The 14,704-nt window shown below is 33.2% G+C and overlaps 1 protein-coding gene across 1 annotated transcript in view; it reads left to right on the forward strand.

The window, feature by feature from the left end:
• LOC132557479 (nucleolar transcription factor 1-B-like) overlaps positions 1-14,704 on the forward strand; it is a 28,310-nt gene that overhangs the window by 5,921 nt on the left and 7,685 nt on the right. Inside the window, exons 4-14 of the mRNA XM_060221968.1 lie at positions 564-742; positions 1,221-1,283; positions 1,576-1,722; positions 2,305-2,369; positions 2,682-2,823; positions 8,550-8,660; positions 8,987-9,102; positions 9,689-9,830; positions 12,369-12,461; positions 13,111-13,166; positions 13,369-13,393. Coding sequence (XP_060077951.1) covers positions 564-742; positions 1,221-1,283; positions 1,576-1,722; positions 2,305-2,369; positions 2,682-2,823; positions 8,550-8,660; positions 8,987-9,102; positions 9,689-9,830; positions 12,369-12,461; positions 13,111-13,166; positions 13,369-13,393 — 1,139 coding nt within the window. The remainder of the gene's footprint in view (positions 1-563; positions 743-1,220; positions 1,284-1,575; positions 1,723-2,304; positions 2,370-2,681; positions 2,824-8,549; positions 8,661-8,986; positions 9,103-9,688; positions 9,831-12,368; positions 12,462-13,110; positions 13,167-13,368; positions 13,394-14,704) is intronic.

Raw genomic sequence — 14,704 nt, forward strand, 5'->3', positions numbered from 1 at the left:
GGAATTCTAAACAATCATGGCCTTTGCTGTATGGGGAATTCTAAACAATCATGGCCTTTGCTGTATGGGGAATTCTAAACAATCATGGCCTTTGCTGTATGGGGAATTCTAAACAATATGGCCTTTGCTGTATGGGGAATTCTAAACAAGGATAACACATTTTCTTTGGAAGATTCTTATTACAAGATGAATTATTTTATCATAGATGTATTTTTTGTGTTGACAAAAGCAGAATTCAAATCGTGATAAGTTCAGTTAATTATCTTTATTGTGAATGAAAACTTGCAAGCTTTTTAAAATATTTTATTGATTGTGTTAGATAAGGATGTCACAATAGATCCGTTAATGGTATCAGATTTTATAATCTCGGGTAAGATAACAGATAATCAGGATAGTTTATTAGGAAGTGGAGAAACAGACACTTCTGGATAGCATGTGATAGGCCTTTGGTTTGTAGTTCATTGATGCAGCCACCAGCTGCTACAGGGATAATCCACTTCAAAGCAATTGGTGACCTTTTGACCTTTTTAGTGAAATGAGTAGTACATTATTTTTTGATTCAGTGGTTTGGTCTGCTGATGATGTGGCAAACTTGCTGGACAACATTGAGAAGTTGTACCCTGGAAAACCATCTGACATTTCCTACAGGCGGTCCCTGACAAAGATTAAGTGGGAAAAAGTGGTGGTAGAATCTCATTCACCGGATGCATGTAAAGCCAAGTTCCTGGAACTCTTAACAAGGGTAGGTTGACAGATAACTGTTATAGAAAGGCGGTTAAAAAAGTATTGTAAATTTGCGGGTATAATGCGCACTTGGGTATAATGCGCACTCGGGTATAATGCGCACTCAGGTATAATGCGGAGGTACTTTTTTGGGGTCAGATAAAAAAAAAAACCCAGATTTTCTACATTGAACATTGGGATATTTTAACAAGTTTGTCTGTAAACTACTCTTAAATTTCTGATTATAAAGTTTAAATGATTTAAAATGAATTTTGTAATAACAGCAATGCTTATGTTGCCATGGTAAAACAAACATCTTTTTTTTTCTTTTTTTTTTTTTTTAACTGATAAGACAACTTCTCTTGTGAATATCAAGGTCATGCTTTGCTGCTATGATGTATAATAGCATTCCTGACCAGAAAAAAAAAACTGCAAGTGATTCTAGATTGTATTGTTGTCTTGATAGTCATATGCTGATAACTTTTCAAATCTTTCAGGTGAACTCAGTACGCACTCTTTCAGAGATGGTAAAGGCGGTTAGAAGTAACAAAGTTGTCCCGGTAAGTGTGGAGAGTATATAAATTGAATAGCCATTTTGCCTTGGCAAACTTAGTGTGAGTTCATTCAAAAAAGCACAATGATACGATTCTGGCTTCTTAAATTGATCAAATGGTGTGGGTCCTGGGACGCAGAATGTTGACAACATACATTATTTATAATCTTCCCTATCTTTGTCACACAGGAGCTTAATCCCATACAAACATGTTAATGTTTATCTCATGTTTCTAAAAATATGACACTTTCAGTTTTCAAGTGTATGGAGAAGTAACTTTTGATTTTATCTTTTAACAGGTGGTTCCATGTATTGGAGTGAAACCGAAACCCCCAACAACTGTTTATATGTTGTTTTGCCAAAAATACAGAGAAAAACACAAAGGAGAAACAATACAGTTGAGTGATTTGGCAACTAGTTACCGCAATATTTCTGAGAAAAAAAAGGTAAGAAACCAAGGTATATCATCATGTCTATTGCGTCAAAATATTACAGGCCTAAGCAAATCCATGATTGTGAATTCTCCTCGCATACCCTGAACTACTAATGCAATGAGACTATGAATTTATCTACAGTTTAATAGTCATTTCATTACTGAAACTATTTAAAGTTATAAAAATAAATCTTAAATAGAAGAAGTGTGTTTTTTCAGAAGCAGTGAAAATTATTATCTTCACAGTAATATGGCAGTTTAGTTCAAAGATACGCAAATACAAAGATCTTTAATTCCAAATATTAAAAATTTGCAACCTGATTGGTTTTACAGTACATTGATGAGTAAAACAAACGAAAGACTAATAATCTTATTATATCTGTTCTATTCTGATAAAAGTATTATCTATATAGCTAGGGGAGTCAAGTCAATAGCCATTTTATTGAATGAAACTCGGAGTATAAAAACATTAAAATGAACAAATTATTTAGAAACAGTAAGAGTTGTAGTCTTAAAGTTTATGTTTAATTTACATTTTCTTGTGCTGTTCCTAAATCTGTAATGATACATGATTTATAATATGTTAATATTACAGAAAAAGCTGGAAAAACATTATGAGAAAGGAAAATTGCAGTACATTAAAGAAATGGAAAAATTCAGGTAAGTTTACAACTCAGCAAGTTTATACAAATCACCAAGTTTATACAACACCAAGTTTATAGGACCTAGGGGGAACTCAGTCATACTTTAATTCTTGTTTAGATAAATTTGGTTTGAAGTATTTTAAAGAAGATTTATACAAATTATAACTGATAGTTACTGACAAAAGTTTAATTAAAACCTGAATAAAAAAAGCTGTTCTTATGAGTTTGTATAGTCAAAATTAAGAAGTGCAATGTAGATTTTATAACTAGCGTTTGGAGACGATGTTACTAAATACTTATATCCTAAATAAAATGGTTTCTTTTTCAGACAGATGAATCCAGATCTTTATCCTGTTAAGGTTAAATCTCCCAGGAAAACAAAGAGTTCAGCAAAATGTCCTAAAGTGGTCACTCCAGTTTCTCTTTATATCCAACACATGTTGGAGAAGGAATTAGCCAATAATAAAGATGTAAGTGTAAACTATTCATCATTTTGATAATTCTATCCAGTAATGATATTTGATACTTGAGTAATTGAGTTTTCATAACTTCTTATTACTGTAAGATTACAAATTTCCACAGGGTTTTATTTTTCGTGTTTTTTTTTAAGATATCTCTTTTTCTTTTACACTTGATTTCTAGATGAATATAGATTAATCTTTTTAACTTAATCCTGTCCATAAGAATTTGTGGATTTGGAGTACTCAAAAAATCACGAAAATAAATATCTCACAAAAATGAATGACTGTACGATACTTACTTTACACATGAGTTTAACATGTACAGTACTTTACACATGAGTTTAATATGTACAGTACTTTACACGTGAGTTTAACATGTACAGTACTTTACACGTGAGTTTAATATGTACAGTACTTTACACATGAGTTTAACATGTACAGTACTTACTTTACACATGAGTTTAACATGAACAGTACTTTACACATGAGTTTAATATGTACAGTACTTTACACGTGAGTTTAACATGTACAGTACTTTACACGTGAGTTTAATATGTACAGTACTTTACACATGAGTTTAACATGTACAGTACTTACTTTACACATGAGTTTAACATGAACAGTACTTTACACATGAGTTTAACATGAACAGTACTTTACACGTGAGTTTAACATGTACAGTACTTTACACGTGAGTTTAATATGTACAGTACTTTACACATGAGTTTAACATGTACAGTACTTACTTTACACATGAGTTTAACATGAACAGTACTTTACACATGAGTTTAACATGAACAGTACTTTACACGTGAGTTTAACATGTACAGTACTTTACACGTGAGTTTAACATGTACAGTACTTACTTTACACATGAGTTTAACATGAACAGTACTTTACACATGAGTTTAACATGTACAGTACTTTACACATGAGTTTGACATGTACAGTACTTTACACGTGAGTTTAACATGTACAGTACTTTACACATGAGTTTAACATGTACAGTACTTTACACATGAGTTTAACATGTACAGTACTTACTTTGCACATGAGTTTAACATGTGCAGTACTTTACACATGAGTTTAACATGTACAGTACTTACTTTACACATGAGTTTAACATGTACAGTACCTTACACATGAGTTTAACATGTACAGTACTTTACACATGAGTTTAACATGAACAGTACTTTACACGTGAGTTTAACATGTACAGTACTTTACACGTGAGTTTAATATGTACAGTACTTTACACATGAGTTTAACATGTACAGTACTTACTTTACACATGAGTTTAACATGAACAGTACTTTACACATGAGTTTAACATGAACAGTACTTTACACGTGAGTTTAACATGTACAGTACTTTACACGTGAGTTTAACATGTACAGTACTTACTTTACACATGAGTTTAACATGAACAGTACTTTACACATGAGTTTAACATGTACAGTACTTTACACATGAGTTTGACATGTACAGTACTTTACACGTGAGTTTAACATGTACAGTACTTTACACATGAGTTTAACATGTACAGTACTTTACACATGAGTTTAACATGTACAGTACTTACTTTGCACATGAGTTTAACATGTGCAGTACTTTACACATGAGTTTAACATGTACAGTACTTACTTTACACATGAGTTTAACATGTACAGTACCTTACACATGAGTTTAACATGTACAGTACTTTACACATGAGTTTAACATGTACAGTACTTTACACATGAGTTTAACATGTACAGTACTTTACACATGAGTTTAACATGTACAGTACTTACTTTACACATGAGTTTAACATGTACAGTACTTTACACATGAGTTTAACATGTACAGTACTTTACACATGAGTTTAACATGTACAGTACTTACTTTACACATGAGTTTAACATGTGCAGTACTTTACACATGAGTTTAACATGTACAGTACTTACTTTACACATGAGTTTAACATGTACAGTACCTTACACATGAGTTTAACATGTACAGTACCTTACACATCAGTTTAACATGTACAGTACTTTACACATGAGTTTAACATGAACAGTACTTTACACGTGAGTTTAACATGTACAGTACTTACTTTACACATGAGTTTAACATGAACAGTACTTTACACGTGAGTTTAACATGTACAGTACTTTACACATGAGTTTAACATGTACAGTACTTTACACGTGAGTTTAACATGTACAGTACTTTACACATGAGTTTAACATGTACAGTACTTTACACATGAGTTTAACATGTACAGTACTTTACACATGAGTTTAACATGTACAGTACTTTACACATGAGTTTAATATGTACAGTACTTTACACGTGAGTTTAACATGTACAGTACTTTACACATCAGTTTAACATGTACAGTACTTTACACATCAGTTTAACATGTACAGTACTTACTTTACACGTGAGTTAAACATGTACAGTACTTTACATGTGAGTTTAACATGTACAGTACTTTACACATGAGTTTAACATGTACAGTACTTACTTTGCACATGAGTTTAACATGTGCAGTACTTTACACATGAGTTTAACATGTACAGTACTTACTTTACACATGAGTTTAACATGTACAGTACCTTACACATGAGTTTAACATGTACAGTACTTTACACATGAGTTTAACATGTACAGTACTTTACACATGAGTTTAACATGTACAGTACTTTACACATGAGTTTAACATGTACAGTACTTACTTTACACATGAGTTTAACATGTACAGTACTTTACACATGAGTTTAACATGAACAGTACTTTACACATGAGTTTAACATGTACAGTACTTACTTTACACATGAGTTTAACATGTGCAGTACTTTACACATGAGTTTAACATGTACAGTACTTACTTTACACATGAGTTTAACATGTACAGTACCTTACACATGAGTTTAACATGTACAGTACCTTACACATCAGTTTAACATGTACAGTACTTTACACATGAGTTTAACATGAACAGTACTTTACACGTGAGTTTAACATGTACAGTACTTACTTTACACATGAGTTTAACATGAACAGTACTTTACACGTGAGTTTAACATGTACAGTACTTTACACATGAGTTTAACATGTACAGTACTTTACACGTGAGTTTAACATGTACAGTACTTTACACATGAGTTTAACATGTACAGTACTTTACACATGAGTTTAACATGTACAGTACTTTACACATGAGTTTAACATGTACAGTACTTTACACATGAGTTTAATATGTACAGTACTTTACACGTGAGTTTAACATGTACAGTACTTTACACATGAGTTTAACATGTACAGTACTTTACACATCAGTTTAACATGTACAGTACTTACTTTACACGTGAGTTAAACATGTACAGTACTTTACATGTGAGTTTAATATGTACAGTACTTTACACGTGAGTTTAACATGTACAGTACTTTACACGTGAGTTTAACATGTACAGTACTTTACACATGAGTTTAACATGTACAGTACTTTACACATGAGTTTAACATGTACAGTACTTACTTTGCACATGAGTTTAACATGTGCAGTACTTTACACATGAGTTTAACATGTACAGTACTTACTTTACACATGAGTTTAACATGTACAGTACCTTACACATGAGTTTAACATGTACAGTACTTTACACATGAGTTTAACATGTACAGTACTTTACACATGAGTTTAACATGTACAGTACTTTACACATGAGTTTAACATGTACAGTACTTACTTTACACATGAGTTTAACATGTACAGTACTTTACACATGAGTTTAACATGTACAGTACTTTACACATGAGTTTAACATGTACAGTACTTACTTTACACATGAGTTTAACATGTGCAGTACTTTACACATGAGTTTAACATGTACAGTACTTACTTTACACATGAGTTTAACATGTACAGTACCTTACACATGAGTTTAACATGTACAGTACCTTACACATCAGTTTAACATGTACAGTACTTTACACATGAGTTTAACATGAACAGTACTTTACACGTGAGTTTAACATGTACAGTACTTACTTTACACATGAGTTTAACATGAACAGTACTTTACACGTGAGTTTAACATGTACAGTACTTTACACATGAGTTTAACATGTACAGTACTTTACACGTGAGTTTAACATGTACAGTACTTTACACATGAGTTTAACATGTACAGTACTTTACACATGAGTTTAACATGTACAGTACTTTACACATGAGTTTAACATGTACAGTACTTTACACATGAGTTTAATATGTACAGTACTTTACACGTGAGTTTAACATGTACAGTACTTTACACATCAGTTTAACATGTACAGTACTTTACACATCAGTTTAACATGTACAGTACTTACTTTACACGTGAGTTAAACATGTACAGTACTTTACATGTGAGTTTAACATGTACAGTACTTTACACATGAGTTTAACATGTACAGTACTTACTTTGCACATGAGTTTAACATGTGCAGTACTTTACACATGAGTTTAACATGTACAGTACTTACTTTACACATGAGTTTAACATGTACAGTACCTTACACATGAGTTTAACATGTACAGTACTTTACACATGAGTTTAACATGTACAGTACTTTACACATGAGTTTAACATGTACAGTACTTTACACATGAGTTTAACATGTACAGTACTTACTTTACACATGAGTTTAACATGTACAGTACTTTACACATGAGTTTAACATGAACAGTACTTTACACATGAGTTTAACATGTACAGTACTTACTTTACACATGAGTTTAACATGTGCAGTACTTTACACATGAGTTTAACATGTACAGTACTTACTTTACACATGAGTTTAACATGTACAGTACCTTACACATGAGTTTAACATGTACAGTACCTTACACATCAGTTTAACATGTACAGTACTTTACACATGAGTTTAACATGAACAGTACTTTACACGTGAGTTTAACATGTACAGTACTTACTTTACACATGAGTTTAACATGAACAGTACTTTACACGTGAGTTTAACATGTACAGTACTTTACACATGAGTTTAACATGTACAGTACTTTACACGTGAGTTTAACATGTACAGTACTTTACACATGAGTTTAACATGTACAGTACTTTACACATGAGTTTAACATGTACAGTACTTTACACATGAGTTTAACATGTACAGTACTTTACACATGAGTTTAATATGTACAGTACTTTACACGTGAGTTTAACATGTACAGTACTTTACACATCAGTTTAACATGTACAGTACTTTACACATCAGTTTAACATGTACAGTACTTACTTTACACGTGAGTTAAACATGTACAGTACTTTACATGTGAGTTTAATATGTACAGTACTTTACACGTGAGTTTAACATGTACAGTACTTTACACGTGAGTTTAACATGTACAGTACTTTACACATGAGTTTAAAATGTACAGTACTTTACACATGAGTTTAACATGTACAGTACTTACTCTACACGTGAGTTTAACATCTGTTTGATAGACAAAAAAAAATGTGTACTTACATATTATGATTCCAAAATCACCATTATTTTTCTAAAATTGTTAACTTCATTTATTTAACAATAACAAACCTGAGTAGACAGAAAACCGAGGAAAGCATTTAATGAATATATCAACATGAAAACAGAGCTTTAATTCAGACACAAAAGTCCCGGAAACAAATTGTAGAAATTCAAATTTTGAGTAATTTTTCAGATTTTGTATTTCATTTTTTTAACAGGCTGACAAATCGGAAATAAGAAGTCATGGAAAAGCAAAATTTGCCACTCTTAAACCTAAAAAGCAACAGAAGTGGCTCGATCAAGCAGTTGTTGCTAACAAAGATTTAGAGGTAATATTTCAATCTGTGTATTCTGAAACATTGATGACTTAACAGTTTATGATATAAAATGGGACTAGTTTCTTTACATCAGATGTTGGAACTACAAAAAAATATTTTATTTCAGGTCTGACGTTCTTTCAAAAGAATATTGATGTTCAGAAATTTATTGTAGTGTCGAGTCTTGGTGTCCATTTTCTGCCCACAAATTAGATACACCTGTACATACCAGCTCTTTGTTTTCTACTGTCTGTGATACACTCAGTTGTGGAATATTATTTCCCATTCAGTTGTGATTTTTAGACTTAATTGATGATGCTAGATGATATGGTTTCCAGGAACGTCTGAAAGTCTTCATGAACAATCATCCAGAAAGTAAATTCAGCTCCACGATATTGCTGAGAAATGCACAAAAAATCTTACAGAAAGCAAGAGGGAAGCCGGAAAATCCACGGTAAGTTTTAAAGTGTACCCTGAGAGGTCAGCTATGTTGACCTTGAAAAATAGTTCTGCACATAAAATACACTATGCCGAAAACGCGAATGCCGTGGAATGTTCTGTTACTGAGAAATTGCGACTCATTTACCAAACCCAATAAATATTAACTAAACCCATTAACTAAACCCAAATCCCATCAAGATTTGATATAGTGTAAAATCATACATTTTTTGTTGAGGTCAATTTTTATGGTTCAGAAAGTTAATATTTTGTTGACACTCATTTCATGGTTTCCTAATTATCAATGGATCAAACCACAACTGTTTCATCGCGGTAACCAGTAATCAATTAATTTTTCTGTAGAATTTTTTTTTTTTTTTTAATTTTTTCGAATCTGACCCCAAAAAAGTACCTGCGCACTATACCCGCAAATTTACGGTATAATTCAATAGATTTACTTCTGTTTTTAATAGTTCTTGAATATATGAATTTGTGAATTTAGGGAACCCATAAAAACAAACAGAATTAATTACTTTACAATTTTAGGAATATCAATGTTTTGCCTTGAATTCTAGTCATGTACTGTCCCTTTATTTCAACAGATCCGCTTTCAGAATTTTTTCGCTACAAAATCATTCAAAAATGACTCATATGACACAAAAAGAACAGCAGAAAGAAAACATCGCTCAGTGGAAAGCACTTTCATTCTCTGGAAAGATGGAGTTTGAAAAACAAGCACTTCAGGTATGTAATTATTAGAATGGTTGAAATACACATAAACTAGACTAGCTATACTGATTTCTGCACAGCACTACTTGTGATGACCTTCAAGGGACTGGCATATCCATGTCCTGGTCTCATGCTTTTCTGTGGGACTTTATCAAATTTTGAGAACTTGCTGTTTGTCCTTGTACCGTCTCACACTGATGTACACTTCCCCACCCCCTTTTTTTCATCCAAATATAAGATGCACTGGTATATAAGCCGCATGACCAGCTCACGAGTTAAAAAGGTGTGGCTTATATTCCGGAAAAAAAGTAATTGATTATCTCGTGGTTTAATCTGATCTTGTGCTGTGATTGATTGTAATATTTCATACTATATATAGCTGGTTGATTCACAGGTCAAAATGTTCACGGTTGTCTTTGGAAATGATCAAAATGTAGTTTAATGAATGAAAATTCTATGATCTGGATATAAAAGGATATACTATAGACATGTGTCTCATTAATTATTTTGGCAAAAGCACAATTTATGACGGGTAATAAAGATGTCAGTTGTCAACAATTTTCATTCTTATGTTCTCTAGGTATGTGGGATATTTTAGGATAAAGTTACCACATAAAGGAAAATCTTACTGCCACAGAGGATGTGTTGACTTTCTATAAATATTGAATACAAAGTCAGCTGGTTATGTAATTGATTACATTGTAAAGTGGATTTTATTGGATAATTAATAGCGTAGAGGTCTTTGGATATTCAGATAATATTGATAAGTGGATGTGAAAAAATATTGATTCTGATGATAGTATTGTTTATTAGTGATTAATTGGAAAAATTGAAGAAATATCCCTTCATTTCATCTGATGTCTAGTTTGTTGTCATGTGTATAAAGGTAAGATCACTCGCTACTCAAGTTTGATAGATATGGGGGCTAAAGAATTATAAGGCTGAAGGGTTTTGAGTCCTGACTATCTATTTAGATTTTAATTTTGTCTTGGTCACAGTTGATAGCCAGAATTCAAAATGCCAAATCCTGGAAAAATCAGCATGTTGTTGTCGTGAAGCAAAGTTTTATAATGTAAACATCACTGGATAGTTGTAAATCATACATAAATGAAAAGATAAGACATTTTTCTACTCACTTACATATCTGTTGTAACAATTACTGGTTATAAACTAAGGATTTCTGCTCATTTCCCCCACTAACTTTACCATCCAGAATATTTACAATTGCTGCCACTATGTGGAATCTTTCTAGAATTGTGACTGTAAACCTACTAAAAAATCAATTCTTGCAAGATTAACAGTGATTGTAGATTTACCACCACAATTCTAGACAGATTCTGCGTCATGGCGGCCATGGTAAATATGCTGGAAGTAAAGTTGTTTGGTATCAAGTGGAAATACTTGGTTTATATTTAATTGCTTCAACACTAAAGAGGAATTATACAACACAAACAAAGAAAATATCATTAAGACAAGAATACTGAAATGGAAAATGATTGAACTGATTATAATCTGCAAAAACTGATTCCAAGCTTTTGATCTATTATGTTTGCAACTGATGTCCCTCCACTACAACCATGGATTTTAACTGATTCCCGACCGCTAGGTAGTAATGTTACCATTGTGTATGAGGAATCAATGTGCCCACCCTAACAATTCACTTCTTATAAGGATTTTGATCAAAGTATAACACATGTATGAAAGAGTTAATCTCTCAGCATTGCCAGGTCAATCACCATCTAACTTTCATATAGGCACTGAGTTATATCTTTGAACAGACATTTAGCACTGCAGTGTTTAGCTGTCAGATCTTAGTTATGTGAATAGAAGTATCTCGTGTATATACTGTGAAGTCATCAATTTTCATGAGTAAATGTGATACTGTGAAATCATCAATTTTCACGGGGAAATGTGATACTGTGAAATAATTAATTTTCATGGGGAAATGTGGTACTGTAAAATCATCAATTTTCATGGGGAAATGTGATACTGTGAAATCATTAATTTTCACAGGGAAATGTGATACTGTGAAATCATCAATTTTCACGGGGAAATGTGATACTGTGAAATAATTAATTTTCATGGGGAAATGTGGTACTGTAAAATCATCAATTTTCATGGGGAAATGTGATACTGTGAAATCATCAATTTTCATGGGGAAATGTGATACTGTGAAATCATCAATTTTCATGGGGAAATGTGATACTGTGAAATCATCAATTTTCACGGGGAATTTATTTAAGTTGATTTCACTGGAACTCTAAATCCACAAATTCATATGTCCAAGAATCAACATAATTAGTTTAAGGACATGTGTAGAGCTATATTTATCCATGAAATCAAATGTCCATGAAATTGTGATTTTTTGGAAAACCACAAAAACTGAACCTCACAAAAATGTATGATTTTACAGTAAAACCTGTTTTTTGTTTTTTATCGGAGAAAAGTTCCAGAAATGTTTGAGGACAGTATTATGTTATAATTCTAGAGTGTTATGGCTGAAGCCTAAACTTGACTTAAGAGTAATTTTACTAAAAATGTTTTCTTTCACAGGAAAAGGTTGACTATGCAAAACAGTACAAAGAATTCTTGCAAAACTTGTCAGCGGAAGAACGTGTAGAGTTAACGAAATGGGAGACAAAAAAGGTAAGTAATGTGATGGTGACTTAGGATACAGTTGAGGGGCATGCAGAATTAGTGAGAAGGGAGACACGAAATGGTGAGTCTATATAGTAAGTAATGTATTATTGTAACAACCCAGTGGGGACGATTATTAATTAGAATACTGGAGGCTTGCATAGTGTTTGAAACTTATGAATTATCATATTTCCTGTAGGGCTGAGATTAATAGAATCCTTCAGATCCTTGAAGGTGAGATTTGAGAATCTTAACGCGAGGGAAAAAATGATTAAGATGGCAGACATGAGGCTTACTGAGTGTTTGCATCTTAATGATCTTTATCCGAGGGTTGAGATACCTCTGTCTCACCAACAACGGGATAAATGATTGTTTTCCTCTGCTGGCTTAATTAGGTAAACTTATGTGTTTTTGTTGTCTCAGTAATTTGGATTGTTGACATTTGTTGATGTGATTTCAGTGCATTGTAATCGTAATGTCATATCATTCTCCTGATAGGGAAATCTCCTTGTCTCAATGCTAGGCAAGACAAGAAATTTTCAAACAGATAAAAAAAAAAGAATCCTGAGGTGAGAAAAGGAAATCGTACACCATTAAAAGTGAGTGTAAACTTTTCCAGTGTATAAGAAAATAAAGTGTCAGGCAATTTATTTTACAGAATACTCCTGCAAAGTCATCAGATGAAGTTGATCACAGTAAAAGGGCAGAATGTTTGTAAGTATCTTAAACAATAAGATATCAACATTATTAATTAAAATGTGTTCCTTTCTGGATCTGAAATTAAGTCCAGCATGTGTTCGACAGAAAGAACTGAAATTTAAAAGTCTAGAAAGTCCTGTTTGTAACAGTAATATATAGGTACTGAAACTTCGTGTGATAAAGTCTTGTGACTATTTTATTTCTTTTTGTTTTACAGCTCATCTCCAAACGGCGAAAATCCCGTAAGTAGATTTTCAACTCTTTTATACAGAAAACATCAAGTATATATATCATACCTATATCATGACAAGACAATATGTTGTGGTACGGACATGTATTGTATCATAACTAGACAATGTGTTAGGGTAGGGGACATGTGTTGTATCATGACTAGACAGTGTGATAGGGTAGGAGACATGTGTTGTATCATAACTAGACAATGTGTTAGGGTAGGGGACATGTGTTGTATTATAACTAGACAGTGTGTTAGGGTAGGGGGCCTGTGTTGTATCATAACTAGACAGTGTGTTAGGGTAGGGGACATGTGTTGTATTATAACTAGACAGTGTGTTAGGGTAGGGGGCCTGTGTTGTATCATAACTAGACAGTGTGTTAGGGTAGGGGACCTGTGTTGTATCATAACTAGACAGTGTGGTAGGGTAGGGGACATGTGTTGTATCATAACTAGACAGTGTGGTAGGGTAGGGGACATGTGTTGTATCATGACTAGACAGTGTGATAGGGTAGGGGACCTGTGTTGTATCATAACTAGACAGTGTGGTAGGGTAGGGGACATGTGTTGTATCATAATTAGACAGTGTGATAGGGTAGGGGACATGTGTTGTATCATAACTAGACAGTGTGTTAGGGTAGGGGACATGTGTTGTATCATAACTAGACAGTGTGTTAGGGTAGGGGACATGTGTTGTGTGTTGTATCATAACTAGACAGTGTGATAGGGTAGGAGACATGTGTTGTATCATAACTAGACAGTGTGTTAGGGTAGGGGACATGTGTTGTATTATAACTAGACAGTGTGATAGGGTAGGGGACATGTGTTGTATTATAACTAGACAATGTGTTAGGGTAGGGGACATGTGTTGTATCTTAACTAGACAGTGTGATAGGGTAGGGGACATGTGTTGTATCATAACTAGACAGTGTGATAGGGTAGGGGGCCTGTGTTGTATCATAACTAGACAGTGTGATAGGGTAGGGGACATGTGTTGTATCATAACTAGACAGTGTGTTAGGGTAGGGGACATGTGTTGTATTATAACTAGACAGTGTGATAGGGTAGGGGACGTGTGTTGTATTATAACTAGACAGTGTGTTAGGGTAGGGGACGTGTGTTGTATCATAACTAGACAGTGTGTTAGGGTTGGGGACATGTGTTGTATCTTAACTAGACAGTGTGACAGGGTAGGGGACATGTGTTGTATTATAACTAGACAATGTGTTAGGGTAGGGGACATGTGTTGTATCTTAACTAGACAGTGTGATAGGGTAGGGGACATGTGTTGTATCATAACTAGACAGTGTGATAGGGTAGG

This window comes from Ylistrum balloti, unplaced genomic scaffold, assembly GCF_031769215.1.
Source record: "Ylistrum balloti isolate Yb309-2 unplaced genomic scaffold, AGI_CSIRO_Ybal_v1 Utg370678, whole genome shotgun sequence".
NCBI classification, from domain to species: Eukaryota; Metazoa; Mollusca; class Bivalvia; order Pectinida; family Pectinidae; genus Ylistrum; species Ylistrum balloti.